General features: G+C 40.4%; 1 protein-coding gene across 4 annotated transcripts in view; it reads right to left on the reverse strand.

The window, feature by feature from the left end:
• Positions 1-27,916, reverse strand: part of hyd (E3 ubiquitin-protein ligase hyd) — a 544,651-nt gene that overhangs the window by 361,815 nt on the left and 154,920 nt on the right. For all 4 annotated transcript variants that reach the window (XM_067158035.2, XM_067158036.2, XM_067158034.2 and 1 more), the window contains exons 12-14: positions 27,333-27,444; positions 11,880-12,034; positions 2,408-2,693 (exon numbers count right to left, since the gene is read on the reverse strand). In XM_067158035.2, the coding sequence (XP_067014136.2) occupies positions 2,408-2,693; positions 11,880-12,034; positions 27,333-27,444 (553 nt within the window). The remainder of the gene's footprint in view (positions 1-2,407; positions 2,694-11,879; positions 12,035-27,332; positions 27,445-27,916) is intronic.

Raw genomic sequence — 27,916 nt, forward strand, 5'->3', positions numbered from 1 at the left:
TGCAGATGCAAAGCACGCCACCAAAAGTCAAACGTGCCCTTAGTACAGAGAATGTCAAGCTTTTTACCCACTTGACAAAAATCCCATACCTTGGCTGGGACTGTATCTGTGAACTTGAGATCACAAGCAGGTTCACCCCTGATCCATTTTAACTGCTTATAAGAAAACTCTAGCAGAAAATAAGCGTGAAATCACGTAACAGTGAAGAAATTACCCATCTCATAAATTTCATCAACAATAATCAAAGATTCCTTTAGAATGATTTCACTGAACAGTTTTATGCTTAATATGTTTGAGTCAGGAGAGCTTCTGTGGCTCAGCCTGCAGCGCACCGGCCTTTCACCGCTGTGTTCCATAGTTCAAATCCTTGCTATTGCATGTGAGATTTGCGCTGGATCAAGCGGAGGCGGGACAGGCTTTTCTGTGGGCACTCCGGTTTTCCCCATCATCTTTCATTTCAGCAACATTCTCCAATACCATTTATATCTTCTGTCAGTCATTAATCATTGCGCCAGAGGAGTGAGAGACTTTGGCAGCAGACACAGTTCCTATCCTCACCATTAGGTGCGGCTTCATTCAAACCATTCCTAACCCGGTCGAATGACTGGGAACAAGAAAGGAACAAGTAACAGGACAAACACAAAGTCACGTCAGAGTGGGGAGAGAGAGCAACAGAAAGAGGACAAACATGAAAACACAAAATGACAATCTCCACATCTTCAAACACTTCCATCTACAAATATATATGCTACCCGCTTATCAATCCCAGTGTCCGACTCGTTGGCTGAATGGTCAGCGTACTGGCCTTCGGTTCAGAGGGTCCCGGGTTCGATTCCCGGCCAGGTCGGGGATTTTAACCTTAATTGGTTAATTCCAGTGGCCCGGGGGCTGGGTGTTTGTGCTGTCCCCAACATCCCTGCAACTCACATACCACACATAACACTATCCTCCACCACAGTAACACGCAGTTACCTACAAATGGCAGATGCCGCCCACCCTCATCGGAGGGTCTGCCTTACAAGGGCTGCACTCGGCTAGAAATAGCCACACGAAATTATTATTATTATTATTATCAATCCCAGTTCTTCTACATCCATCTCTTCTCAGCCCCCAACGAGGCGGTGTATGAAGATGTGGAGACTGTCCTCGTTCTTTTGCGTTTTACTGTTCGGCCTTGTGTCCTCAATATGTTGCGCTCTCTTCACACAATGACCAGCCCTTGCCTTTGTCATGTGTGTCCTTTTTCTCTGTGTAAGACTTAATTTGATACCTGTTTGTTCCTTTCCAATATTTACAATGGAGAAGTTGGTTCTTCTTCTTCTAGCACTGTTCCCTCACAGAAGGTTGGCGTCGTGGAGTAACATATTAAAAGTTGCTGTATTATGGATGCAGCTTCAGTTGGAGGTTTTACACCCACGCCCACGTTTCTATCTTGTTGTCCATGATCAGTTGTATCAAGCTGAATTAGTCATTTCAGAAGATGTGACCAGAACATGTCGTTTTCACGTGTTTTGCGATATTTAAGACTTTGAACGATTTTCTGGTACAACAGAGTACTTCCTCCTGTGGATCATCAACCTCCTTCAATACATGTAGATTTCAAAAGGACTGAAATCGGTTTATTGACGTAGTTTTAGCATCCATCTTTCCACACACAACACTTCATGTCGTCTCAAAAGTTTCAAATCTGAGGTCACAGTTGATTACAGAATATCTGAATTTCAGAAATGTTTCTTGCAATGGCGATTTTGGTTGTGATTTCTATATCTGAATCCTTTCTTGTGATAGCCAAGGTACTTGAAATGGGAGACACTCTTTCACTGGAATGTAACATCCCATTTAAAGGAATAATTACTTTATTCAGTCAATACGAAACCACGGTATTAGTCACAGACACCGTTCAAAATTAACTGAAGGTCTCTAAATTGTCACCAAGTATCACTGTGAGAGCTGCGTAACAGATGGCATTTGCTTCCTGTTATTTTGATTACACATAGACTTCTTCAAGAGTAAATCGAAAAAATGGCTTCAGAGCATAATTTAGTGAGGATAAAACAGTCTCACACTTCTTTGAATAGTGATATTTTCAATAAGTGGTGGTGATTGTGAAATCTCTAAACATTACCTAAACTTAAAATGGAATAATAGTGAAAGATTTAATAATTTTGTGCTTTCACAAGCAGTACAAGAGAATGAAGATAATTTATAAGGAAAAGTATCTTTGGTTTTAAGGTATTGCGATTACTTGCAAAACTACTAGGTAAGTACTAAGTATCGATAAAGACTGGTAGCATCTAAACTCGACCCCTCATACTCGTAATGATATGTTTTAATTTTCTTAATGCAGAAGGCTAACAAGTCAACTGTAAAATAATCATACTGAAGGTAAAACTATGAATGTACTCACTGTTATCCAACTCCAGTGTAGCCAAAACTTGTTTCACACCCTCAAGATCACATCGTAGTATGCGGGGCATAAGAAGCTGCGTCTCTACAGCTAGCACCAGGAGAGCTACCTGGTTCTTCAGGTTGGAACCAGAGGTTACACTACTAAGAGCGTGAGTTCCAGCTCCCACAGAACGAACAGGTGGCAAGTCCAACCAGTGGGGATCTCTGATGCTATCCACACAATCCTTGGCGAGAGGGTAGATGGTGCTGTTCCCATCTCGTAAAAGTAACACACTCTCATTTGCCTGAAACAATGAAATGAAAATTTACTGGACTAAATACAGGCAACCGTGAAAACTAAAGAGTACTCTTATCATGTGAAGGTGCAAACATACAACACATAATGGCGAGGGAAATAACACATGTTCAACAGACAGCTCAAGGTAATTTCTTTTTGTTACTTTTTGATCTCAGGGTGAATTGAGAAAAAGGCAAGTTTTTATATTATATTTCAATGATGATGCTTATACAATGGGGCCTAACATCTAGGAAATCAGCTTCTAACGGTATGATGACGATGCTTGCGGGTTAAAGGGGCTCAACATATAAGTCATCTGCCTCTAACGGTATGAGATGAGACGCGAAAAGTAATGACAAATAAAATTCTAAAATTCATCCACTGACTGAAATTCAAAACATGATGAAGAATGAATGAATATGTATTTAAAATAATCAGTGGATCCAACTCACAATAATGAGAGTTGAAATCATTACAAAATCCATCCACTGACAAGAATTCAAAAAGACAACGATGAACAATACTTATGAACTGTAACGCAAACTCATGGTGTTTCTCACTAATCAACGGTAACGCAGACCCAGGGTGTTCCTCACGTAGTGGTACTAATACAGAACTTGATAACTGCAGTCGCTTAAGTGAGGCCAGTATCCAGTATTCAAGAGATAGAGGGTTCAAACCCTACTGTCAGCAGCCCTGAAGATTGTTTTTCTGTGGTTTCTCATTTCCACAACAGGCCAATGATGGGGCTGCACCTTAATTAAGGCCATGGCTGCATCCTTCTCACTTCTAGCCCTTTCCTGTCACATCGTTACCCTGTGCCGGTGCGACATAAAGCAACTTGTATTTAAAAAAAAAAGTGGTACTAATCACAGGCAATACCCAGACCTGTGGTGTTCATACAAGGCACTTATTCCAGGTGACGTAAACCAATGGTGATCCATACATAGTGGTATTAATCACGGATACTGTAGACCCATAGTGATCCTTCCATGATGATACTAATCATAGACCTACAGTATACCTCACATAGTGGTATTAATCACAAGCACAGCTGACCCATGGTGTTTCTCATGTGATGGTACTAATCACAGGTAATCTCATGGTTCAAAACACATAATCCCTTGGTTGCCCCTTTCAGTTGCCTTTTACGAACAGACAGGGGATACTCTGGGTGTATTCTTCATCTGTGCCCCCTACCCACAGGGAGTACAGTATATTACAACCTATGTCAAAAAGTTTCAGGACTGAGGCCGTAAAAAATAGAAAAGTAGCACTTACCCAGTAATGATCTTAACTCCTGTCAAAGTAGTCCCTTGGCTATCTATAGACAATTGCCAGCGTTTCTGGAGGTCTTGAGAGCAAGCTGGGAAACAACTGCAATGCTTGTAAGATCGTGTGTCACAGTCCGATGGATGTCTGAAATATCCTGATGAGGCTTTCCTCTTATTCGCAATTTAACGCATGGAAACAAGAAAAAAAAAATCGCAAGGTGAGAGGTCAGGTGAATATGGTGGATGTGGGAAGACAGTGACAGAAATGTCTGGCCAGATACTCGGTAACAGATAAAACAGCATGAGATCTTTCATTGTCGTGTAGTAAGAATCAGTCCTGCGACTGCCACAAATCAGGGCAACCACATCAAATTTCTTGTTGTAAACGTTTGAAGACTTTAATGTAAAGAGTTTGGTTCACTGGCGATCCAGGATTCCATCTTTTTGCATATTTCAGTGCTTCGTGTGGGGGTCAAACCAGTAACACCAACTTTCATCCCCAGCAATAATCTTTGTTGGAAATGTGGGATGATGTCTGACTAACAAGTAGTTCCGCAGAAATTCTTCGTCTTTCCTCTTTCTGGTCGTCTATTAACATGTGCGGGACGAATTTGCGTTCCATTTCCCTAAATCGTCACGCAATATCCTATGACACACGTCACAATTCAAATGAAGCTCTTCTGATATCGCATGCACAGTTACACGACGCTCTTTTTACAATAACTGCCTTACACGCTCCACATTTGCATTGGAATGTGCTGCAGACAGGCGGGCAGTTCTGGGAACCTGAAACCTTTTCTACCACTCAAGACTTCTTAACATACATCGCCTCCATATGCTTGTCTAATCATTGTCTACATTTCATTAGGGGTTTTCCCGAGCTTAACGCAAAACTTAATTTAATGCTCACTCTTTGTTTACAATCACCATCCATTGTGTCACTGTGACTAAACCAAACAGTGTGTTGCTAAGCACAGTCCTGCCACCTAGTTCATGGACATAAGTATAAAGGATGAGTTCTCCACCTAATCAATACTTTATTTTACATAGTGTCAATATTATTTACATAAAAGGACAGTACTGGTTTCGACTGTAAGTAGGTTATCTTCAGCTGTTGAAGAACCTGCTTAACAGCGACTGTACAGAATAAATACTACTAAAATTAAAATTAAACAAGAATGCTATTAAAATAAACATGAATGCCACTATTCTAAAAAATATCTAAGGTTAAGATATATGCATATGGTACAGTTTTGGGGGTTAAAGGGCTTTTTCCCTGACCCCATGATTTCTACATATTTGAAAAATTATATTTGCTGAGGTTGAAATTGGATACAATTCTAAGGGCCAATTGTATAACCATCATTGACTGGAGATCAGTTTTAATCTATGTTCAGAAAATGATCTAAGATCAGACCGGTGTCGTGTTGTGTAACAATGATCAAAGATCAACTAACCAAAGTTCTTTTTTGATCCCAGTTCATATGTGAGCGCTTGGCAACAATGCAGAAACAGCTGAGTATCGCGAGTCGCGTTGAGCAGTGTGAATCTCTCTTTCTTCGTACTCAGTGTGCAGAGCGAAAGAAAGAAAGAAAGAAAGAAAAATGACTAAAATGAAGCAGAAAAAGGACCATTCTAATTCTTCCAAGGAGGACAACGATGCCCTAGTTTAAATCGTACCAGCCCCCTCGTGTGTGCTTCTACAATTGTAGGGGGCTAACCTTGGTTACCCTCTTCAATTGAAGATCCTCTTCGTGGTGAGGGGGACTAGTAGCTCCTTTCTTGCGATGCCGAATGGAGCCCTATTGGGTAACCGTTCGGCATACAAGGAGGAGGAAGCTAAAGCACCGCCCAACCCTAAGGTGTAACGCGACCCGTGCCGATGGGGTGCATGGCACATGGGAGATGTGTCTTGGACGGAGCCTTCGAGATACTTGGCGCCCTCTTGAAGTAAGTAGCCTTAGCCAGGTATGCGGGGCTCTGCCTGGGCGGACATATATTTCCCTAGCTACTCGTGGGATTTGTACGAATACGGTAGCCATCCATAAACTGGAGAGCTCTTCTGGGGCCTCCGAGAGAAACACTACAACAACGACCGAGGGGGACTCTTCGGAGATACCCTCGGATAGCTCATCTTCGACAGAGGGCTCACTCAAGAGGTGGGCAATCTACAGGTCCAGAAGAAGAAGAAGAAGAAGAAGAAGAAGAAGAAGAAGAAGAAACAGTGCTCTGGCGCTGAAAAGAGGAGATACAAGAAGGCCTTAAAGGCCCGGGAGCAGGCCAAAGAGGGCCTGACTCCTGGGGCTGAGGGGACTTCTACTATCACAACAGCGACAACAGTGGAGGGATCCAATGGGCACAAGAGGCGGGACCCTGAAAAGGGCTCTGCTTCTAGGGCACAGAGGACCCCACCCACTAAGATGCCAGCGGGGAAACGACTTCTGTCGGGGGCAACCCCAGAAGAAGACCGGCAGACCCGCAAGAGACCCAAGGTGGAGTACGCCAGGATAGCCAAAGCTGGGATCAGGATGGCCATAGTACCTGTGGGATATCCTGACCAGTAGCTATCCGAGGAACAGGTGGAAGCTGTGGAAGAGGCTATCACCAATCTGATAGACGGGCTTCCGGAGCAGGGGCCCATTAAGCCTCAGTTCCTGGACTGCTATCTGTCGAGGGGTGCGGCCGTCATCATAGCAGAGAACAACGAAACTGTAGCATGGCTTTCTAGTCTTGTTGCAGGTATACAACCGTGGGAAGGAGCCAGGCTCACAATTGTGGGCATGGACAAACTCCTTTCCTACAAGAGAGTCATGGTCTGGATACCAGGACAACCAAAGGACAATAATGTCCTTTTGGGAAGAATGGCACACCAGAACCATGGCTTAAATCCCACCAGCTGGAGGGTCTACGACCGCAAGGAGGAGAAGAGAAGTGTCCGCCTTGTGGTCAGCATGGACTCCAGGGATGTGGAGAAAGTGGTGGGGAAGAAGATCTTCTGCGGGGTGCATGTGGCTATCTTCACCTTGGTGGAGGGCAAGCATGACAAGCAAAGGACCAACCCCACCACAGATAAAATCAAGACCAGCAGGGGCAAAGAGCTGGAGCCCGGACAGGAACCGGGGCCAGCCAAGCCCCAGGATCCATCGCGGGAGACGGAGCTGCAAGTTCCGGAGACCGCATAAGGTAAAGTATTCTATGAAAGTAAAGAATGATTACTTTCATACAAGCAAATATACAACATTGTATAGCGGCCTCTAGGGTACTTAATAGAAGTATCCAGAAAGGCGGGTTTTCGGTCGCCCTGATACAGGAACCCGGCTTAGACAGGGGCATATCATGGGACTAAAATGTGCAGGTTTCACGCTATTCAGAATAGCAGAGGAGAAGCCTAGAGCATGTATACTAGTTAAGGATCATAACGCTTGGGCTATACCGGGTTTCATTAGTAGAGACCTGGTAGCAGTCCTAATGAGATATGAAGAGGGCGGACAGCCAAGAGACTTGGTTGTCTGTTCTGCCTATTTCCCAGGAGACTCTGAATCTCCACCCCCGCCGGAGGAGTTCAAGAGACTGGTGATATACTGTAGGAAACAAGGATTAAACCTCATAGTAGGATGCGATGCCAATGCTCATCATAGCATTTGGGGAAGCAAAAATACAAACCGAAGGGGAGAGCACTTCATAGAATTTCTATGTACAACTGATCTTGAGATCATGAATATTGGTGATACCCCTACCTTCATTAATAACAGGAGCGAAGGGATCATAGATCTTACCCTGGGTTCCATGGGAATCGTGCAGGAATTTAAAGACTGGAAGGTCTCTTTGGAGCCTTCCTTGTCAGATCATAGACACATTGTGTTTTATATAGAGGGCTCCATCGAGATCCCGTCTTACAGAAACCCTAGAAGAACCGATTGGATATCTTTTAGGGAGGACGTGAGGAGGGGACTGGAGGGAGGACCCTCAAACATAATTAAAAAAAAGAGGAGCTGGAGCTCAGTGTGAGTTTTCTCACACAGACACTGATTACCTCTTATGAATTAAACTGCCCTATTGTTAAGGCAAAGAGAGTAACAGGAAGCTTCAAGTGGAATAGTTATCTTGAACACCTGAGGAGAAATACACGAAGGCTCTGGAATAAATACAGGGAACTTCAGGATCAAGAAAGCCTAGATTCTTACAAAGAATCACAAAGAAGGTACAAGTCAGAAGTCAAAAAGGCTTCTAGGAAATCTTGGAGACAATTTTGTGACTCCATTGAAAGTCAACATGAAGCGGCAAGGCTTCATAAAATTTTAACCTTGGATAGAAGGGCAAGGCTGGGCTCACTGGAGACTCCTTCTGGTGGATACACATCCACAGAGGGGGAGACCCTGAGCTTACTGCTTGATGCCCACTTTCCAGGTTCGGTAATCACGAATTGTGAGGTAGAATCGAGCGGATCCTTCAGACCCGATAAAAGTGGCTGGAGGGAAGCCGCAGAGATTGTCACCCCAAGAAGGGTTAAGTGGGCATTAGAATCCTTTGCCCCTTACAAAAGCCCAGGTGTGGATGGGATCTTCCCGGCGCTTCTTCAGGAGGCAGGGGAGGTCCTTATACCATACCTGGTTAGAATTTTTAGAGCCTGTCTCACTATGGGGTACGTGTACTCCTTGTGGCGTCAGGCGAAGGTGGTATTTATACCTAAACCCGGAAGGTCTTCATATACTAGACCTAAGGATTATAGACCCATTAGTCTAACGTCTTTTCTACTTAAGACTTTGGAAAGACTGGTGGATAGACATATCAGGGAGAAAGTATTAAGAGACTTTCCCCTGCATTCTCACCAACATGCAAATCAACCAGGGAAGTCGGTTGAGACGGCACTGCACCAGCTGGTTTCTAGGCTGGAGAGTGCCTTGGATCAACAACAACTTGCCATGGTTGTATTCCTAGATATAGAAGGGGCCTTTAACTATACATCTTTGGGCTCCATAGAACGTAGTCTAGAGAGAAGAGGAGTGAGCAGCATGCTCATAAAATGGATTATGGCCTCACTGCAGGGCCGTCAAGTTCTGTTTACCCTCAACGCTGTAATGTTGAGAGCTAATATAGACGGGGGGTGTCCACAGGGAGGAGTATTATCACCAACATTATGGTGTCTGGTAGTGGATGAACTACTTACCAGGTTAAATGTTGGAGGAATATACGCCCAAGGCTATGCAGACGACATAAGCCTGATGGCGGTAGGAAATTTCCCCAGTACGGTTTCCGAACTCGTACAGAGCTCTCTACGTAGGGTGGAAAGATGGTGCCACGAGACAGACTTGTCGGTTAATCCCGATAAGACGGAGCTTGTGGTATTTACCAAGAGGAGGAGGCTAGACGGACTGTCAGAGCCTTTCCTATTTAGGAAAAAAATTAGTTAAGACAACTTCGGTTAAGTACCTAGGGGTAATCCTTGAGGCAAGACTGAGTTGGAAGAAACACATAGATCATAAGGTGGATAAGGCTCGCAAGATTATGTGGGCCTGTCGCAGGGCCGTCGGGAAGACTTGGGGCCTAAGACCTAAGGTGGTCCAGTGGCTCTATATCTCCATTGTACGGCCCACGATCACCTATGCATCTATAGTTTGGTGGCCAGGCTCAGAGAGTAAAACTGTGAGCACCAAGTTAAACAGTGTCCAAAGACTTGCGTGTCTAGGAATAACAGGGGCACTGGATACTACACCATTATGTGCAATGGAGGCCATCCTAGGTTTTCCCCCATTACATTTATATGTTAAGGTAATAGCGGGAATGAGTGCCTATCGCCTTTGGTCACTCGGAGGATGGTCCTTCAAAAACCCGAATAGAGGTCATGCCTCTATTCTTACAAGGCTTCACCAGACTTGCCCTATGACAATGATGATCGGGGATCTGATGAAGCCTAGCTTTAATTTGAATTATAAATTTACAGTGGTGATACCCACAAGGGAGGAGTGGGCCGCGGACGCTGGGGCCCGTCTTAAGTCTGAGGGCTGTACGTGGTACACAGATGGCTCGCGGACGGAGACGGGCACAGGCGCCGGGGTCTGGGGGCCTAAGACAAGGGTCTCCCTTCCTATGGGTAAATATGCTACTGTTTTCCAGGCTGAAGTATACGCAATACTAGCCTGTGCTGTAAATATATGGAATATGCCTGGACACAGAAGACATATCACTATTTGTAGTGATAGCCAGGCAGCGCTAAAAGCACTATGTTCAGTTAAAACAACATCAAAACTGGTATGGGAATGCCAAAGGATGTTAGATCAGCTGTGTGAGCTTAGCTCAGTTACCCTATTATGGGTTCCTGGGCACACAGGTATCAGTGGAAATGAAGAAGCTGACAAACTAGCGAAACAGGGCTCAATGGATTCCTTCATAGGACCAGAGCCCTTCCTGGGAGTCACTCCGAAGTGTGAGACTGGCAATATCCCAATGGATAAACCAGTCTCACCTAGATATTTGGAAGAGGTTAACCATAGCAAGACAGGCACGTGAACTTATCAAAGGGCCTAGTCAAAGCTATAAAAAGGTCCTAATGAATTTGAATAGGACCAGAATGAGAATAATAGTTGGACTGTTAACAGGCCACAATACCTTACAGAGACACCTACACATCATGAAAATCACCCAGGATCCGATGTGTAGAAGATGCGGTAAGGAGGAGGAGACCTCCGCACATGTGTTATGTCAGTGCGAGGCTTTTGCAAGCACTAGACATCGATACCTGGGCTCACATTTTGTGAGCCTGGAGGACATCAGGAATGCCAAAATCCGGACACTGGTATCCTTTATAGGAGCACTAGGGCTGGACTAGGCAAACCCGTTTAAGGGGCACAAAGGGTCTTCATAGACCTACGTGTGAAGCCCTGCGAAAACAGGGCTCACCCATTTCTTATCTATCTATCTATCTATCTATCTATCTAAATCGTACCGGGCGTGTTGGCCATGTGTTTAAGGCATGCAGCTGTGAGCTTGAATACGGGAGATAGTGGGTCGCTGTCGGCAATCCAGATGATGATTTTCTGTGGTTTACCATTTCCACACCAGGCAAATGCTGGTGCTGTACCTTAAATAAAGACATGGCAGCTTCCTTCCCACGCCAAGGCATTTCCTATCCCACTGTCGGCATAAGACTTATCTGTGTCGGTGCGACGTAAAGCCAATTCTAAAAAAACACGAGGTAGCTCCACAGCGAGACAAGAGAACCGTCTTTACACAACCCCAACTGTTCTTTCTATTACTGACCTGGTTGCTTTATGGGGTTGATTATAAAAATACGGTAGTTTCCTTTAACAGACGGTAAAATGAACGGAAATTTATAGGTATCTCTGGATACTTGGAGATAACGTTTGTTATATTTTTTGGCCATAAAGAGAAAAGAAAATTCCAGAAACTGTCACCGACACAACCCCGTTTAAAAAATTCAACTCATTAAAATTATGCACTTAAATACGTGAAACTACCACATACAAAACAATTCAATACGTCCCACACACTATAAACATGCGAATTTGACACAGGGAGAAAGCATAGAAATGCAAGGAAAAAACATGTGGCCTACAAATCCGACAAAACTATGCATAGAAACGATGTTAACAGCGGGCAAACAACAAAATAAACTCATTATTTCGTCCCAATTAACTAAGTCGCTAGCTCGAGCTAGCCTCTCTTGTATGCAGGACGATTGCGGCCCCGAATCCCCAGGTGTATAAAGCGCACACACTGCTGTGGCGAGCAGGAAACACGATACATAAAGGCGACGGATAAAACACTCGCATCAAATAAATATGCTTGAAAAGGAGGTTTCGTAAATTACACAAACACATAAGAATTTATCCCTTATCCTACGGAAGAGAATTGACCGTACTAGACATTTCAAAACAAAATAAAGCTCTGTTAAAACTTACCTCTCCAGCACTTATCAGACTGATGTTGTGAGGTTCCAATCCCAGGAAGGAACTTGTATCTGAGGGAAATGGGCTGTCCTGTTCAGCACGCCCGGTGTTCAAATTGTATATAATGTAACTCAACTTGTTGCCATTTTTTACAATAGCATGGATACCTGCAATGAATTTAATTCAAAAAAAAATATTAATATCCTGCACAATAACAGTAATAAACTAAGCTTCCGATAGTTACAAACTTACTAATGAAAAAAAAAAAATATATACTGTACAGTGAAAACTCGTTAGTGCCTTTCTCATTAACACGTTTTCCAGCTGAGCACGTCATAAGTTCAAAGTCCTGATTCTCATTGTATTAAATCTATATAAAAAATACCTCACCACATCATGAATTTTTGCTATGACCGCTTAGTATGATCACATTTTTTTAAGGCAGAAAACGTTACTGTATTCGTCATCCCGTGTGAAAGAAACGTGATTTCCAACTCAAGTAAGGGCCGTCGCCACAACTGTGATATTACGGGAAAAGGCCTACCTCAACTTCACAGACCAAGTTGCACTTCCGGGGAGCAAGCCGTTAGCCTAGGAATGTTCACTATTGCTTACCGGTTAGCAGCGAGATTGCTGAATAGGAGAGTGAGCCCGTTTGTGCTTATATTTTGCATTCCATTCAGAAGGCAGAAATTTATTTAGTGTTGAGTGGGACAGTGAAGTGCAGCGAATATTTGTCGTGTGATATGGCAGCCTTTATCTGGATTAGGAGCATAATCATGTGAAATTTACTAGCGTGATGGTTTTTTGACTTGTGATAGCCCAGTTATGGATACGGAAAATAATGTGAAATTCCTTAATAATGAAGACAAAATTAAAATCTGTCAGAAAGTGGACTAGCGTAAGCGTGCAGAGGTCGCGAATGTTAAAACTGGCACCTTCCAATTTTGACTGAATTAGCCGAGTTGAAGTTTTGTTCGATTCAAAATAGCGGCGAAAGTCGCTCCTTGCGGTCGAGGTAGATCTAACCTCCAATTCATTGTCTAAGAGCGTGACTAGAAAATAATGTTTAATAACCCACTGCTCCGAAATAAAAGGCTTCTACTAACATTTGTTTTAGAAAATGTGTGCAATAATACTTCATTAGATTTGTTGGGCCGTCTGCACAGGTTTTTGTATTTCTTGCCTAGTGTTCTTCACACCTTCGAATGTACTTGTTATTTTATAATCCCAACCAGGAAAGGTTTTCATATTTTTTCTCTCGTGTTTTTCACACCTTTTAATACTTTCCTCTCAGGTTTAGAAATAGTAAATAGGCCTACAGTTCTCACTGTACCTGTGGATAGACGTAAAATGCCCTTATGTAGGAAAAAGTCGTATCCAGTGTTTCCATACCTCTTTGGGATAGTTTATATTTGTATATTCATTAGTATGTTGTCTCACTTAACACGTTCTTTTCGCATGTCCCCTGCAGAAATGTCTTAACGAGGTTTCACTGTAAGTACTTGAATTCTTTCAAATGTACATATTTTGTGTTTGCCTCCCTACGTAGTGCAAAATGTGCAACTTGTAAATTGCATAGAATCAAGAGTAGAATATTCTAGACTGAACTTAGGAGAAAAAGATAATGTGGAAAAACCTAGCATCTTCACAATAAATTTTCATTCCAGTTCTAGCAGTTTTCCAAGAAAATCTGCTTTCCTGTACTCTGGCACATACTTTATATTATAAAAAAACAAAACAAAAACGTTAATGAAACGGAACGCGCACTTTTGTGCATATTTAAATAGTTCCCCTTCCTGTACTCTATGAGAGATTTCACTCTTTTTGCACAACTGAGTAGATGGTATCGTGTACATGTTTCGTTGCAAAGTTCACATTTACACTTATCACCTGGAATATGGAATGAGTTGATCAGGCATATTTTATGATGGAGACCATTGACCACTTAACGAGTCACTATATGCCTGAGCTCACAGTTAGCCATCATCCAAGCTCTGTTCATCATGGCTTTGGTGCTGTAAAAATATTCCCAAATACTTGATCTCCTTTCATACCGCTCTTTCACTGCCTTCGTAATGATCAGGCCATACTGTAGGAAGCGTGCGAAGGCAATCAGCTGATCAATTAGGGCGAACGTTACGAGTTGCATCTGTGAGTGTAATGCGAAGTGACTAAAAGATTTCTGTGAATGATAGGGGTTAATGAAAGTCAATTATTGATATTTGAGTACGTTAAATGCCTTTTCTTCTAAATTATCTTAATTCATCAAATCAAGATTCACATAGGTACAGATCGGGCCAGGTAGGAAGACATCTGGGAGCGCATGCGCAATTTGGACTATCTCGCGTAGCGTATCCCCTCCTAACAGAGCTACTGCTACAAGGACAGTTCAGTGCATAAGTTAACACTCAGCTGCCGCGCTCTCCTTTCTAATTTCCCGTTGAGTAGTAACTGTGGTTAGTGGTAGTGTACGTTAGGCCTATCTGTAACAGTATGGAAGGCGTTAAAAGTAGCCTGCATCGTATGGTGCTAAAGAGTCAGACTCGTGCAGTAATCTTGAACATTATAGAGTATAGACTTTATGGAAAGGGAGGCAATGGAAGAAAAGTTCGTGATAGATTGTAAAAAAAGTGCAGGAAAGAGTAGCAGCAGCTATTGGAGTGTCAGAAAGTTCTTTGGTACGGATTAAGAGTGAAAAACGAAAGAATTAGGAAAACCTATGGATAGTCTTGTTTGAAACACCAAACAAAAACCGAATGCGCACAAAGAATATTACTGGATTGGACGACTTTGACGAAGGTGCCGTACGTCTTATTGTTAGCAATTTTTATTTAGATGAAAATTGTTTACCTACAGTTTCAAAAATTCGTGCAAAGTTAGGTAAAGACTTAAAGTTCAAAGGATCCAATACTAGTGTCAAGCAAATTCTTCGATCATTAGGATATCATCAGAAAAAGCTAACACTAACAAGCGCATCCTAATGGAAAAACATGACGTTAAATACAAAAGGTTTGTTTATTAAAAAAATACCCAGTATCGGGTGGAGGGTAGTTGTACATGCTGGCGGTGAAATGGGTTTCATCGAGAACTGTCTGCTAATCTGGAAGTCTGGCAGCAAGAGTGGCGACTACCACGATGACATGAATAGTGACTTTTTTTAAAGAGAACGAAAGATATGAAAGATAACTTCCACCTCGCAGTGTTCTCGTAATTGACTACTCGTCATATCACAACAAGGAAGTAGATCGTACTCCAACCTCCAGCTCACGTAAAGTGACGATCTCCTGGCTAGTGAATAGGAACATTCCACACCGTGAGACGATATACCAACACGAGCTTTATGAGCTTATCAAACTGCACAAGCCGGCACACAAAACCTACGTCCTAGATGAACAGTACGGACACTCGGTAATTCGACTGCCCCCATATCACCCTGAATTAAACAGTACTGAAACAATGTGGGCAAAAGTGAAGAACTGGGTAGCTTCTCACAACGTCACCTTCCCTATTGACGACTTAGAGAAACTCACTAGACAGAAATTCGCGTCAATATCCTCCGAAGACTGGAACATAAGCGATGGGGAACATTTTGAAGACATTATGGAGTCCTTTGCGATCCAGCTGGGAGCCGACGACACGTCATCCGGTGAGGACGACAGAAGTGATGACGGAGGACTCAGCGAAATTGAAGAGATGTAGTGGACATAATAAAACAAGAATGTGCTCATTTTGTGAATAATTATAGTGTCATTATTTTATTACTTATTATTTATAGTGCCATTTAAGTTATCTTCGTGTACATACGTTGTTACTCAGCATATGTAGACCCTTTATGGTGTTTCCTTTTATGTTTCTGTACCTGAGAACAATTATATAATTATATATGTCATATCGTTGAGTCACATTCATAGTCTAACACTGCTTTCTCACCTTAAAGCAAAAGTACTTATATTATTATTATTATTATTATTTCTTGATCTCCTTACCCTCCAGGGTCGATTTTTCCCTCGGACTCAGCGAGGCATCCCACCTCTACCGTCTCAAGGGTAGTGTCCTGGAGCGTGAGACATTAGGTCGGGGATACAATTGGGGAGAATGACCAGTACCTCGCCCAGGCGGCCTCACCTGCTATGCTGAACAGGGGCCTTGGTGGGGGATTGGAAGATTGGAAGGGATAGACAATGAAGAGGGAAGGAAGCAGCCGTGGCCTTAAGTTAGGTACCATCCCGGCATTTGCCTGGAGGAGAAGTGGGAAACCATGAAAAACCACTTCCAGGATGGCTGAGGTGGGAATCGAACCCACCTCTACTCAGTTGACCTCTAGAGGCTGAGTGGACCCCGTTCCAGCCCTCGTACCACTTCTCAAATTTTGTGGCCGAGCTGGGAATCGAACCCGAGCCTCCGGGGGTGGCAGCTAATCACGCTAACCACTACACCACAGAGGCGGACATTCTTCTTCTTATTATTATTATTATTTCATTTCGCCCTCTTTGGGGTATGTTGAATCAATTCTTTCTCTCTGTGTTGTTCTTTTCTTAGTGCCCAGTATTTCTTCATTCTTTCTGATCTTCGTTTCTTCTCGTCTTCCGAGACAAATAGATTTGGCTTTTAATGTAGATTTGTTTTGGAACGTTATGTTTTCTTCTTTAGTTATTACTTTAGCTGTTCGACCGAATAGTGAATTTTCTGTAGTTTTTAATTCTACCATGTCTTTTTCAGTTTCTATAAAACAGTTCGGTTTTGTTTTGGGTTACGGAAGAAGTCAAGATTTGTTCGGTTAGAGAGTTCATTCTGAGGAGAAGATGACCATAAAAGTTTATCCTCCTTCGCATAGTTTCTGAGGGTTTTTCAATTTTCTTGAAGCTTATTATTATTATTATTATTATTATCGAGTTGTTTTACATGACGTGGCTCAGGTTATGAAGCCTGGTGTTTTAGCAAACCATATTCTACACTGTACATCTACAGCGTCGTAAAGTTAATTTTACATCAAATTATAATTTACAAATAAGGACTACGCAAATTGATACATGGAAACGACTTTGACAGCTACTGTAATAAGAGGTTAAATTATGTTCTTCCTTCAATGTATCTGTCATCTGTAACACTTCTAAATGCATTCATTTCGGCTACGTATGTATGTAATTTACAGCCGGAAGGGAATTCCACTAACTGAAAATCTGCGGAGTGTTACATGTCAGTTATAACAAATATTTCGGGTCAACTGTACGTCGCCACAACACTGAGCGAGAAGGGGAAGTCAGCGTTCTCGCTCCCACGGCTCTGCTTTCTCACTCGCACACTTCCCCTCACCGGACGTCTTCCTAGCTGGCCCGATCTCTAGCTGTAATTGAAATAGTGAGACAATGTCGTGTAGGTTAGGCATGTTACCTCCTCATGGGGATTTGAGTGTAATTCAGAGGATATATTGCTCCTTGTTAAATACATTAATTGAATATTTTCTGTTCTGCATAAATATGTGTTGTGAGTTGAAGTGTGTGTGAAAAGCGATTGCCACTATGCCAAGGCCAGAATGCAAATCCAACTACACAGGTGAATATACACCACTATTTTCATTTCCTTCGGACAAGGAAAGAATTCATTTATGGAAGAGGAAAATACGGAGGGAAAATTTAATAATTACAAGAAATACGGGAGTTTGCATCATTCATTCATTCATTGTGAGAGAAATCAGAGCAACCTGTGCTGATGGTCAGTCCTGCTTTTGTCTTTCTTCCTGTGGTACAGATTTATAGTAGTGAGTTTTGCAGAATAAGCCTACAAGTAATTAAATGGTCAATAACCGAGCCTGAAGTTGTGATGTTTCTTGGGTAGGGAATATTGAGAATTAGCTGCCTTTCTTCCTCTGATGCTAAGTAAGATTAAAACACAGCTTAAAATTTAGAAATGAATGCAGTTTATAAATCCTAATCTTTCTTAAATGATTTTAGCATTATTATAACACTGCAAAATTAAACTATTGCAATGATCAAAGATATTAATGCAGCTTCATAACAGGACATATCCAATGAATTCCTTTTGCCTGCTGAATATGATCATATCATAAATGAAGGTGAGGAAATTGAGATGGAATCTTCTACTTTAGAAATAATAATATTCCTTGCTGGCTATGTTAGCTTTAACGTCTCTCTCAGATATGAATGCTTGTTGTGTAAGAGAACTCGAATTACAGCTTCAGACTTAATTTTTGATTAACCCCCTGAAGTGAGTTACAGTAGAAGTCCGTTATAGCGAGTACTGCTTATAACGAGAACCTCGTTATGCCGACAATATTTTGATGTCCCTTCAAAATTCCTATGTTAAACTGTATATTATCCTTCGGTTACAGCAAGAGCCCTATCACTGACGCATCCGTTATTACGAGCGATTAAGCGCGCGCGATTTTTTCCGTTATCGATATTTATGTACACCAGCCATTATGATGCATGCAATCGATTATCTTCGCATCGTTTTCTCGCTATGTCCACTAGCGAGTTCTCTCGTCGACATTCGAATGCGATGTTGTAGTCGATCAGTAATACTCAACCAAGACCAACTACAATATCTTGGTCCTGACTCAACGACTGCTATTCTCTAAAGAAAATTCGAATGAAATATAATAACTAGTTTTCATAATAAATGCGTAAATAACGTGGCCAATAGCAGTTGTTAACTCGTTAAAAATAACAGCTGAAGAAAACGATTTCTTCAGTTTAATGTTATATACTGAAATTAAGTAATAATGTGGTACACCTGAAGATATGGCAGAGTACATAACTGATTTCAGAGGATAGTTCATATTTTCTCGCGTCTAGTTACATTTCGGAAAGGCTATTCACATGCAAATTTTTAGCGAGGATAGCTCATTGCTCTACATGCGTATCAAATATGTTTTCATGGCACAGTTAGGTTAGGTGACGCCATTTGAAGAAGAAAACTGGAGTGATACCGCATTTCTCCGAATCCAAGATGACGTTTTCTTCCTCAGAATCCCATGCGAAAAATTAAGGGTCGTCTTGCATTCGTGGCCTAACAGTAATGAATACCACTGGCAACCCTCGCGGTATCCACCTTGCTTCTTTTCATCCCCGCACGCACATACAAAATTCGTTGACAATAAGCGACCGCTTCTTTATTATACATCGCTAGCCGTGACAACCGCTTGTACAGTGTCTAACGTCACTGGATCTCGGGAAATAGTGAAGAGAGAATGATATTCTATTAGCCTCTACAAAAACGTTTCTGAAATCTGCACAATGGCATCAAAACATGCGAGCCTTCGAATACGTAGAAAGGCCACGGCTACACAGTGGCAGAGTTACAATGCGTCTACTGTACCTGACTCTAGTAAAATTAAGTTTTGTAGACAGCAAGAATATTTTCGTGATGGATAATCGTAAAGATCCGTGGAACAGGTATTGCCGGCAAATTGTGAACGGGTTCTCGTCGATATTATGCCAATTTTAAGTTAGCGGTAATGGTTATTAAACACTCGGAAATATAGAATAATTGTGCAGCCGCAAGAAAATATGGCGTAGGCCTAACTAAGTCAATACTTGGGGTCAGTGCGAAGACAAAGATACAAAAAAAAGCATTCAGTGGTCCGCAACAAGGACGCTTTAAAGAAGTCGAAAATGAAATTGTGAGGTATGTGCACGAAAAACGCAAGGGCGGAAAGGCCGTGGCGCAATAAACTCGTTCGTTGACCTTCAACGTCCGCGATTCGGCCTAGCTATCCGCTGAAGTTGGCCAAACCCGGCAAGTGAGACGTGCGTGTAGCGGTAGCCGGTTATATCTGACGCTGAGTAAAAATATCGTAAAAGTTTTTATAGATGGCAAGAATATTTTCCTGACGGATCACCGTATTGTAGAGACGCATGGAATAGGTATTGCCGGCAAATTTTCAACGGGTTCTCTTCGGTATTATGATGTCAATTTTAAGTTAATGATCATTAAACCCGCGGAAATAAAGAATAATTGTGCAGCCGCAAAAAATGCGGCGTAAGGAAAGCCCATGTTCGGCGTCTAAAAATTGTGTAAAAATGCGTACTGTACAACAAAGGTTACAACGCACTTTTTTTAGCATGATAAAAAATTTTGAAGGAAAGAGTGGCGTTCGTCGTGGATTCGGAGAAATACGAAACTGTATTTTTTTTCAGAATGAAAATAAACACACTTTCAAGTAGTGTCGAATTTCGAAAAATAACAAACAAGTCGTAGTGTGGATATCATCCGCAGAAATGCACGTTTTGAACAAACTGATTGCCGTTTCATACTGATTTTAATGTGTATGGGGGGTTTTCCGAATTTTATTAAAAATCGGATATAACGACAATCCGTTATAGCGAGTAAATTATCCGCTGTTGTGAATTCTCGCTGTAACGGACTTCTACTGTATTTAAACCATTTAAATAGTGCAGGGTTAGAGTAACCATCTACTTTCTCACTTGAAATTGGAATTCAGGTGTATACAACTTATGAAGTTCTTGTTTCTTATAGTTACAAAATGTTATTTTTCTATTCTGCAGACCCAAAATTTGTGCTTAATCATCTGGTACTAGAACCAATGCAACTTAGTTCCTCTACAATTGTATGTGAATGTGGGAAAACATTAATATATCTTGCTGGCCGGTGTGTTACGATTTGGGCGAATGTATCCCTAAATAACTACAGTAAAATTCAAACAAATGTTTGTGTGGAAGAAAGTGCCTCTAAATGATCTTGGAAGGATAGTGCCGGAAGTTCCAAGAAGAAAACCAGGAAAGCTGCCGTATTTATGGACATCTAAAGTTATGGAGGTAATGCCTTATATTATCATACATTTTATTTGTCTACTACATTCGTTGTCTCCATGCTTTTATTAATGAAAAATATGATTTGTTGAGTGCGTTGACAAGTAAGACAATCGTTATGCTTTGATTGTTTTTATCATGTTCTAAACCAAATTCTCCTAAAATTATGTTGGCCTTATTTACTATATTTCGAAAGATCGCAGTGTTATTGTTTTCATCTGTTATATTAATGCAACCAATCGTTAATATTTCTTAACTAAGAGACAAATTATATCACATTACAACGATGTGTGCTTGCATTACGCGGGTCAGACGGACCTAGCCGACCGCCTTTTTGCGTGACGTCACTAGAGTTACAGTACGGCCTGATCATTACGAAGGCAGTGGCTCTTTTATACGTTTCCCTGATGCAATTGTGTATGGGAGTCCTGGTTTGATTTTGATATCCTCTATATAGAAAGAGTTCTTTGCCTGTGCATATACTAGCCTCGTAAGGTTAATCTTACAAGCAAAAAGGAGCAAACATATACGATTTAAGATTACCTACAAAAATATTCATATGCATTTTCTTCGAAATGACTTTCCAGTTAACTGCACTTTTCTGCATTAAAGGATTATGAGCTTGAGGGCCACAATACACGCACATTCAGTGCAGAGTCAAATACCATAGGTAAAATCCATGATCCAGTATTGTAAAAACCTACAATATCTTCAGAAAATAATCTACACAGCAATGAGCAGGAAGTCTTGTGAAAGAGGCGATGAATGAGGTGGGGAGACGTTCCATGCTACCAGAAGGTCCAGACCTCCACGTAATTCTCTCAGCTGCTGCTCAAGATTCTGTCATACATGGCCCTTATGCCAATTAACCCCTTAAGTGGGTATGACGTCTTTAGACGTTTTTGGGCTGGGCTTCTACAGTGGGTATGACGGCATTACTGTTGTTCATAAATTTCATTTCCGTATTGATAGATATTACTTTACAAAAAATAATATATATATGAGTCTCCACCTTATCAATACAAATTTATTTTACATTAAGCTGGTAAATATAGTCAAGACTAGTTTCGACCCCTAGGGGGTCATCTTCAGTTGACATGCATTAAAAATGTATTATCTACAAAAACATCACATGTAGTGGTAAAAGCTTAAATTAATTTGAACCGATCATTAATGTTGGTATGTCTGGTACATTTGGGCTATTGTATGTGTCAATTTTGAGTTTTTAGCACACAGTGTGAAGGTAGTTGATTAACTAGTGTGCATCATCCATGAAGACACATTATTTTTTATGCTACTACCATCCAATTTTTTGGGTTATACAATGTGGAATATACATACATTTGTGCAAATCAACAGTGGCAAGTTTAACAATATACATTTAAAGTTGGTTCATAAATTACACAAATTGGCTATTGATTAGTCATATGAAAATGTAGGGCGTTGGTTTGAACACTTTTGACTGAAATATCAATGTAACACCTTACTGGCATATATCTTAGATGCTAAAATCAGTTTATAAAGCCTGTTACTCTTGATTGAGTCTTGGAATAGGGTTAAAATTTTTAAATAAAAACTATTTGCTTAGTATAGGCATTGAATAATGCTGTTAAAATGGACATATAGCTAAAACAGTGGTATATGTATGCCATATATGCCTGGTTAAAAACACATTACATTAATGTTATTGATATGTGGTGCTACATGTACATTGTTTTGGAATAAATGGGGTTGACGAATTTTTCACAACAGTCTTAGATATAGTGTTCCGATAAAATGGGTCCGTAAAAATATTTATATGTAAAAAACGGTTAGGTAAGTATTTGAATAGTCCGCTTGCAGATCAGGTAATACTTAGTTATATATCTGGAGATATTTTAGGCAGCTACTAATGTTGGAGTTATTAGAAATCTTGAATATATTAATGGAGCATGTTTTTCCATCCGTATGTCGTGATGTTTTAAGTTGGTGACATTTGTCAGAACGTGTTGAAATATGCGTCTTGATGCACGTTGATTTTATCATGGAAGCGTATATGTTGTAAAAACAAGGTACAGTATCTGGAAATAGAAATAATAAGTGTGATGATGGTGTGGTATGAAAGTGTAATAGTAAATCGTATGTCGTTTTACTTACGTAAGGTGTTGGAACCGTGCATTCTTTGTAGCTGCCTGTTGAGATCTGATACGTGTTGCTCTGAGATTGTAGTTAGCGGCGGTAGAGGGGAGGTTTGGGGGGATGGGTGGAGTGTTAGTAATGGGAGTGGGGTTGGAGGGGAGGAAGTCTTGGGGCGGTTGAATTGAACGTATAGATTTTTGTTTACTTATTCTTTTGATGTAGAAATCTTTTAATAAAAAATAAAAACATTATGTCTTTCAAGCAAATAAAACCATAAAAAACTCAATAGATTTTTGCAATATTACTAAGAATATAAGAATAGAACACTTCTACAAGCTAGCAACATATGATATAACAAACATGTATCCTAATATACCCACACAAAAAACTATCACTATCATAGAATCCAATCTTTATAACCACAGTAAGCTAAGCAAATTGGAAATAGATGAATTTATAAAACTTTTACAATTCGCTATCAATAACAATTATTTCAAGTTCCATGACACTATCTATCAACAGAAAGGATTACCCATGGGATCACCAATATCAGGCATAATAGCTGATATATATATGGATTACTTAGAACACCAAGAAATTAAAAAAATAGAAAATATCATCTATTGGTGCAGGTTTGTCGATGATGCATTTATAATCATGGACAATAGACATACTAATGAAAACATAATCTTAGAACAACTAAATAGAATAGATCCCCATATTAAATTTACCATGGACACTGAATACAACAACACCATAAACTATTTAGATATATCCATAACTAGACATAACAACCACCTAACATACAACATATATAGAAAACCTACCCACACATCAAATACAATAAAGATAGACTCCACCCACCCACATGCTCATAAGAGAGCAGCATACTATAGTATGATTCACAGAGCATACAACATTCCACTTTCAAAGGAAAATCTAAATAAAGAACTAAACACAATCCACGAAATAGCAAAACAAAACGGATATAAAAGAGAAATGATAAACCGGATCATCAACAAAGTCAAAAACCAACCTAAAACCAAGCTAACCAGAATCACCAAAAATAAAAAAGAATATGCACTGTTTACTTACAACAATAACCATATACATCCCATAACAAATATCTTCAAAAAACAAGGCCTAAAAATAGCATACAAAACTGCACGCAATAACACCAACATACTATACAATTCCAAATCAGTTAATAACATAAATAAATACAATCACTCAGGAGTCTATCGTCTCAAATGCAACGACTGCCGAGCCAGCTATGTAGGGCTCACTGGTAGAAGTTTTTTAATACGATATAATGAACATGTCAACGCCGTCAAACACAGACATTTCTCAGCTATGGGTCAGCACATTGACGATCAAAAACATAATTTCACGGACATTAAGAACGACATGCAAATCCTCAATATGAATCCAAAAAGTCCCTTGCTCAGCATAATAGAAGAATTTTACATAAATTTAGACAAATACGTCAATCCGAACTCCAACTTAAATGAAAGTATAGACAGAAACAATATTCTTTTTCATGCAGTAATTCCCTTATTAAAAGATTTCTACATCAAAAGAATAAGTAAACAAAAATCTATACGTTCAAATCAACCGCCCCAAGACTTCCTCCCCTCCAACCCCACTCCCATTACTAACACTCCACCCATCCCCCCAAACCTCCCCTCTACCGCCGCTAACTACAATCTCAGAGCAACACGTATCAGATCTCAACAGGCAGCTACAAAGAATGCACGGTTCCAACACCTTACGTAAGTAAAACGACATACGATTTACTATTACACTTTCATACCACACCATCATCACACTTATTATTTCTATTTCCAGATACTGTACCTTGTTTTTACAACATATACGCTTCCATGATAAAATCAACGTGCATCAAGACGCATATTTCAACACGTTCTGACAAATGTCACCAACTTAAAACATCACGACATACGGATGGAAAAACATGCTCCATTAATATATTCAAGATTTCTAATAACTCCAACATTAGTAGCTGCCTAAAATATCTCCAGATATATAACTAAGTATTACCTGATCTGCAAGCGGACTATTCAAATACTTACCTAACCGTTTTTTACATATAAATATTTTTACGGACCCATTTTATCGGAACACTATATCTAAGACTGTTGTGAAAAATTCGTCAACCCCATTTATTCCAAAACAATGTACATGTAGCACCACATATCAATAACATTAATGTAATGTGTTTTTAACCAGGCATATATGGCATACATATACCACTGTTTTAGCTATATGTCCATTTTAACAGCATTATTCAATGCCTATACTAAGCAAATAGTTTTTATTTAAAAATTTTAACCCTATTCCAAGACTCAATCAAGAGTAACAGGCTTTATAAACTGATTTTAGCATCTAAGATATATGCCAGTAAGGTGTTACATTGATATTTCAGTCAAAAGTGTTCAAACCAACGCCCTACATTTTCATATGACTAATCAATAGCCAATTTGTGTAATTTATGAACCAACTTTAAATGTATATTGTTGAACTTGCCACTGTTGATTTGCACAAATGTATGTATATTCCACATTGTATAACCCAAAAAATTGGATGGTAGTAGCATAAAAAATAATATGTGTCTTCATGGATGATGCACACTAGTTAATCAACTACCTTCACACTGTGTGCTAAAAACTCAAAATTGACACATACAATAGCCCAAATGTACCAGACATACCAACATTAATGATCGGTTCAAATTAATTTAAGCTTTTACCACTACATGTGATGTTTTTGTAAATAATACATTTTTAATGCATGTCAACTGAAGATGACCCCCTAGGGGTCGAAACTAGTCTTGACTATATTTACCAGCTTAATGTAAAATAAATTTGTATTGATAAGGTGGAGACTAATATATATATTATTTTGTGTAAAGTAATATGACGGCATTAGTCGCTCGTAACATTTATCGCGTATGTATCTTGAGGGTGAAGGCATACGGCGTTCCCATGGAATATACCTCATTAGTTGATATGTTTTCCACGAGATCACGCTGTGTATTGTTTTTTAGAGCTGTCACAGCTTCGTGAAATGCATTTGTTTTGGCGCCTTGCACGAAGTTCCCGCGCAGCCATTTATGTCGCGAAGCATGGCTTCCAAACGTAAAGTAGATTGGCTACCTCTCCGAAGGTGTATTGTGTTTTGGTCCCAAGGGAAGAGGAAGGAAACATCATACTGGTGTCCTGACTGTGAAAAGGCTTTGTTTGTAACACCTTGTTTCCACCATATCACACAGATAATCTACAAAACCTATAATCATACTGATTCAGAACAATGTAAATAATGTACATAATGTTAGTATCACATTATTGAATAATAATAATTACTATCGTATTAGATTAAACTAATTGTGTACACATTTATGAAGGAAATATTTAAATATCACAAAGTGGGGAAAAAGTACCCATGGCAGGTTACGCATGTGGAGAATTTAGTACCCAGTTAAGGGCTTAAGCTCCGACAAGCCCTAGATACTGTCACAAACTATTTTTGTGAAAAAGTGAAATGCGGTTTGATTTCCTTTTAATACGTTATAAACACACACATTACTCACAGTCTGCGCCAACGGGACTTTAAAATGTCCATCGTTAGCACGCACACAGCCTTCAAGTCGTCTATCGCAGAATGGATGGTATTAATCAGGAAAGCTGCCACTGGTGTCACTAAGGAATTCTTCAAACTTTCAAGTGAAGGATATCTTTTCTTTTCATAATGCTACTGGCTTTACGTCCCATTTCACTACATCTACGGTTTTCAGAGACGCCGAGGTTCCGGAACTTAGTCCCGCAGCAATTTTTTTACGTACCAGTAAATCGACCGAAACTAGACTTGACGTATTTGAGCACCTTCAAATACCATCACACTGATCCAAGGTCGAGTTTGCGACATGAAAGTAACATTTCCATACCACACTGTGCTGGACATCCTCAGCAGTGAGCTGGAGTTCTGCCATACCCATTTTGATCTTCCGGTCCAAAGTGAGTTTCAGTCTTCCACGACCTCTTCTTCTCACTGCTCCTCTGTTACTCTTCTAAGCACGTGCCCTTCTTCCCTGCTTTGCACATAGTCATACCAGAAGTGTCTTGTGAATTTCACTTCTGCCAGAACAACTTCATTACTTGTATGATTGGCAAGGTTGACCCCTACCATCGTCATTCTCTTCATTGTTTCTCAACATCCAGCACTCAAGCAGTATATCATGCTTTGTCTTACAACTTGTTTATACACACCTTGCTCTTTAGACACCACCAATTGAATATCATATGAAATTCTAATGAAATTGTATGTGTGCAAAGCCATTTGTAAATGCAAGTTATAAACAGACATAAAATGGTAACTGTACTTGTATGTTCTAACTTCTCAGATCACAACTGCCTGGAAGTTGTGCAACACCATAAGTATCCACTAATTTTCTTTGATGCAAAACAAGACGCTAATCACAAGCGAGGGTATTTGTTCAGAAATTCATGTTTAGTCATAAAACAACACTACATACCCTGACCATCAACAGTCACTGTGAGAATCTGCCCTCCTTCAGCAATATTCACACGGCGTGGTATGCGCTGGAAGCAGTCAGGTGCCCGAGATGTAGTGCCTGACTTGATAATCTGCAAAGAAAGTGGACTGTTGCATAAAAACAAAAATTAAAAAAAGAAGGCTAATAAAGAGACTGAAAAAGAAAAAACACACAAAAGAAAACCACATTGAAAGGCTAGTGTTGGCAGAGGAAGAACAGACTAACCTCGATTATCCATTCGCAGAAATGTTTTTCCGGATTATTACTTCAAATTACATGTTCCCGCAAGACTGGTCTTTATAGCCAATTTTAATATAAAAACAAATGTAAAAGTCCCCCATCTAATATTCGGGCCAATACGGTAATATCCCAAGACCTCCCATATTTTATGAAAGGTGCGACACCAGTTCAGGTTACCAGAACACAATCTTATACAATGACTCATGGTGCCAGAAGACCCGAGTGCATCAATGAAAACCACAACTACGAAAGGTTCACCTAACAGTAGTTACCATAGTACATAACACATCAAACTGAGTATCATTTGGCTGAACATCAGAATA

The sequence above is a fragment of the Anabrus simplex genome, chromosome 14 (assembly GCF_040414725.1).
Source record: "Anabrus simplex isolate iqAnaSimp1 chromosome 14, ASM4041472v1, whole genome shotgun sequence".
NCBI lineage: Eukaryota > Metazoa > Arthropoda > Insecta > Orthoptera > Tettigoniidae > Anabrus > Anabrus simplex.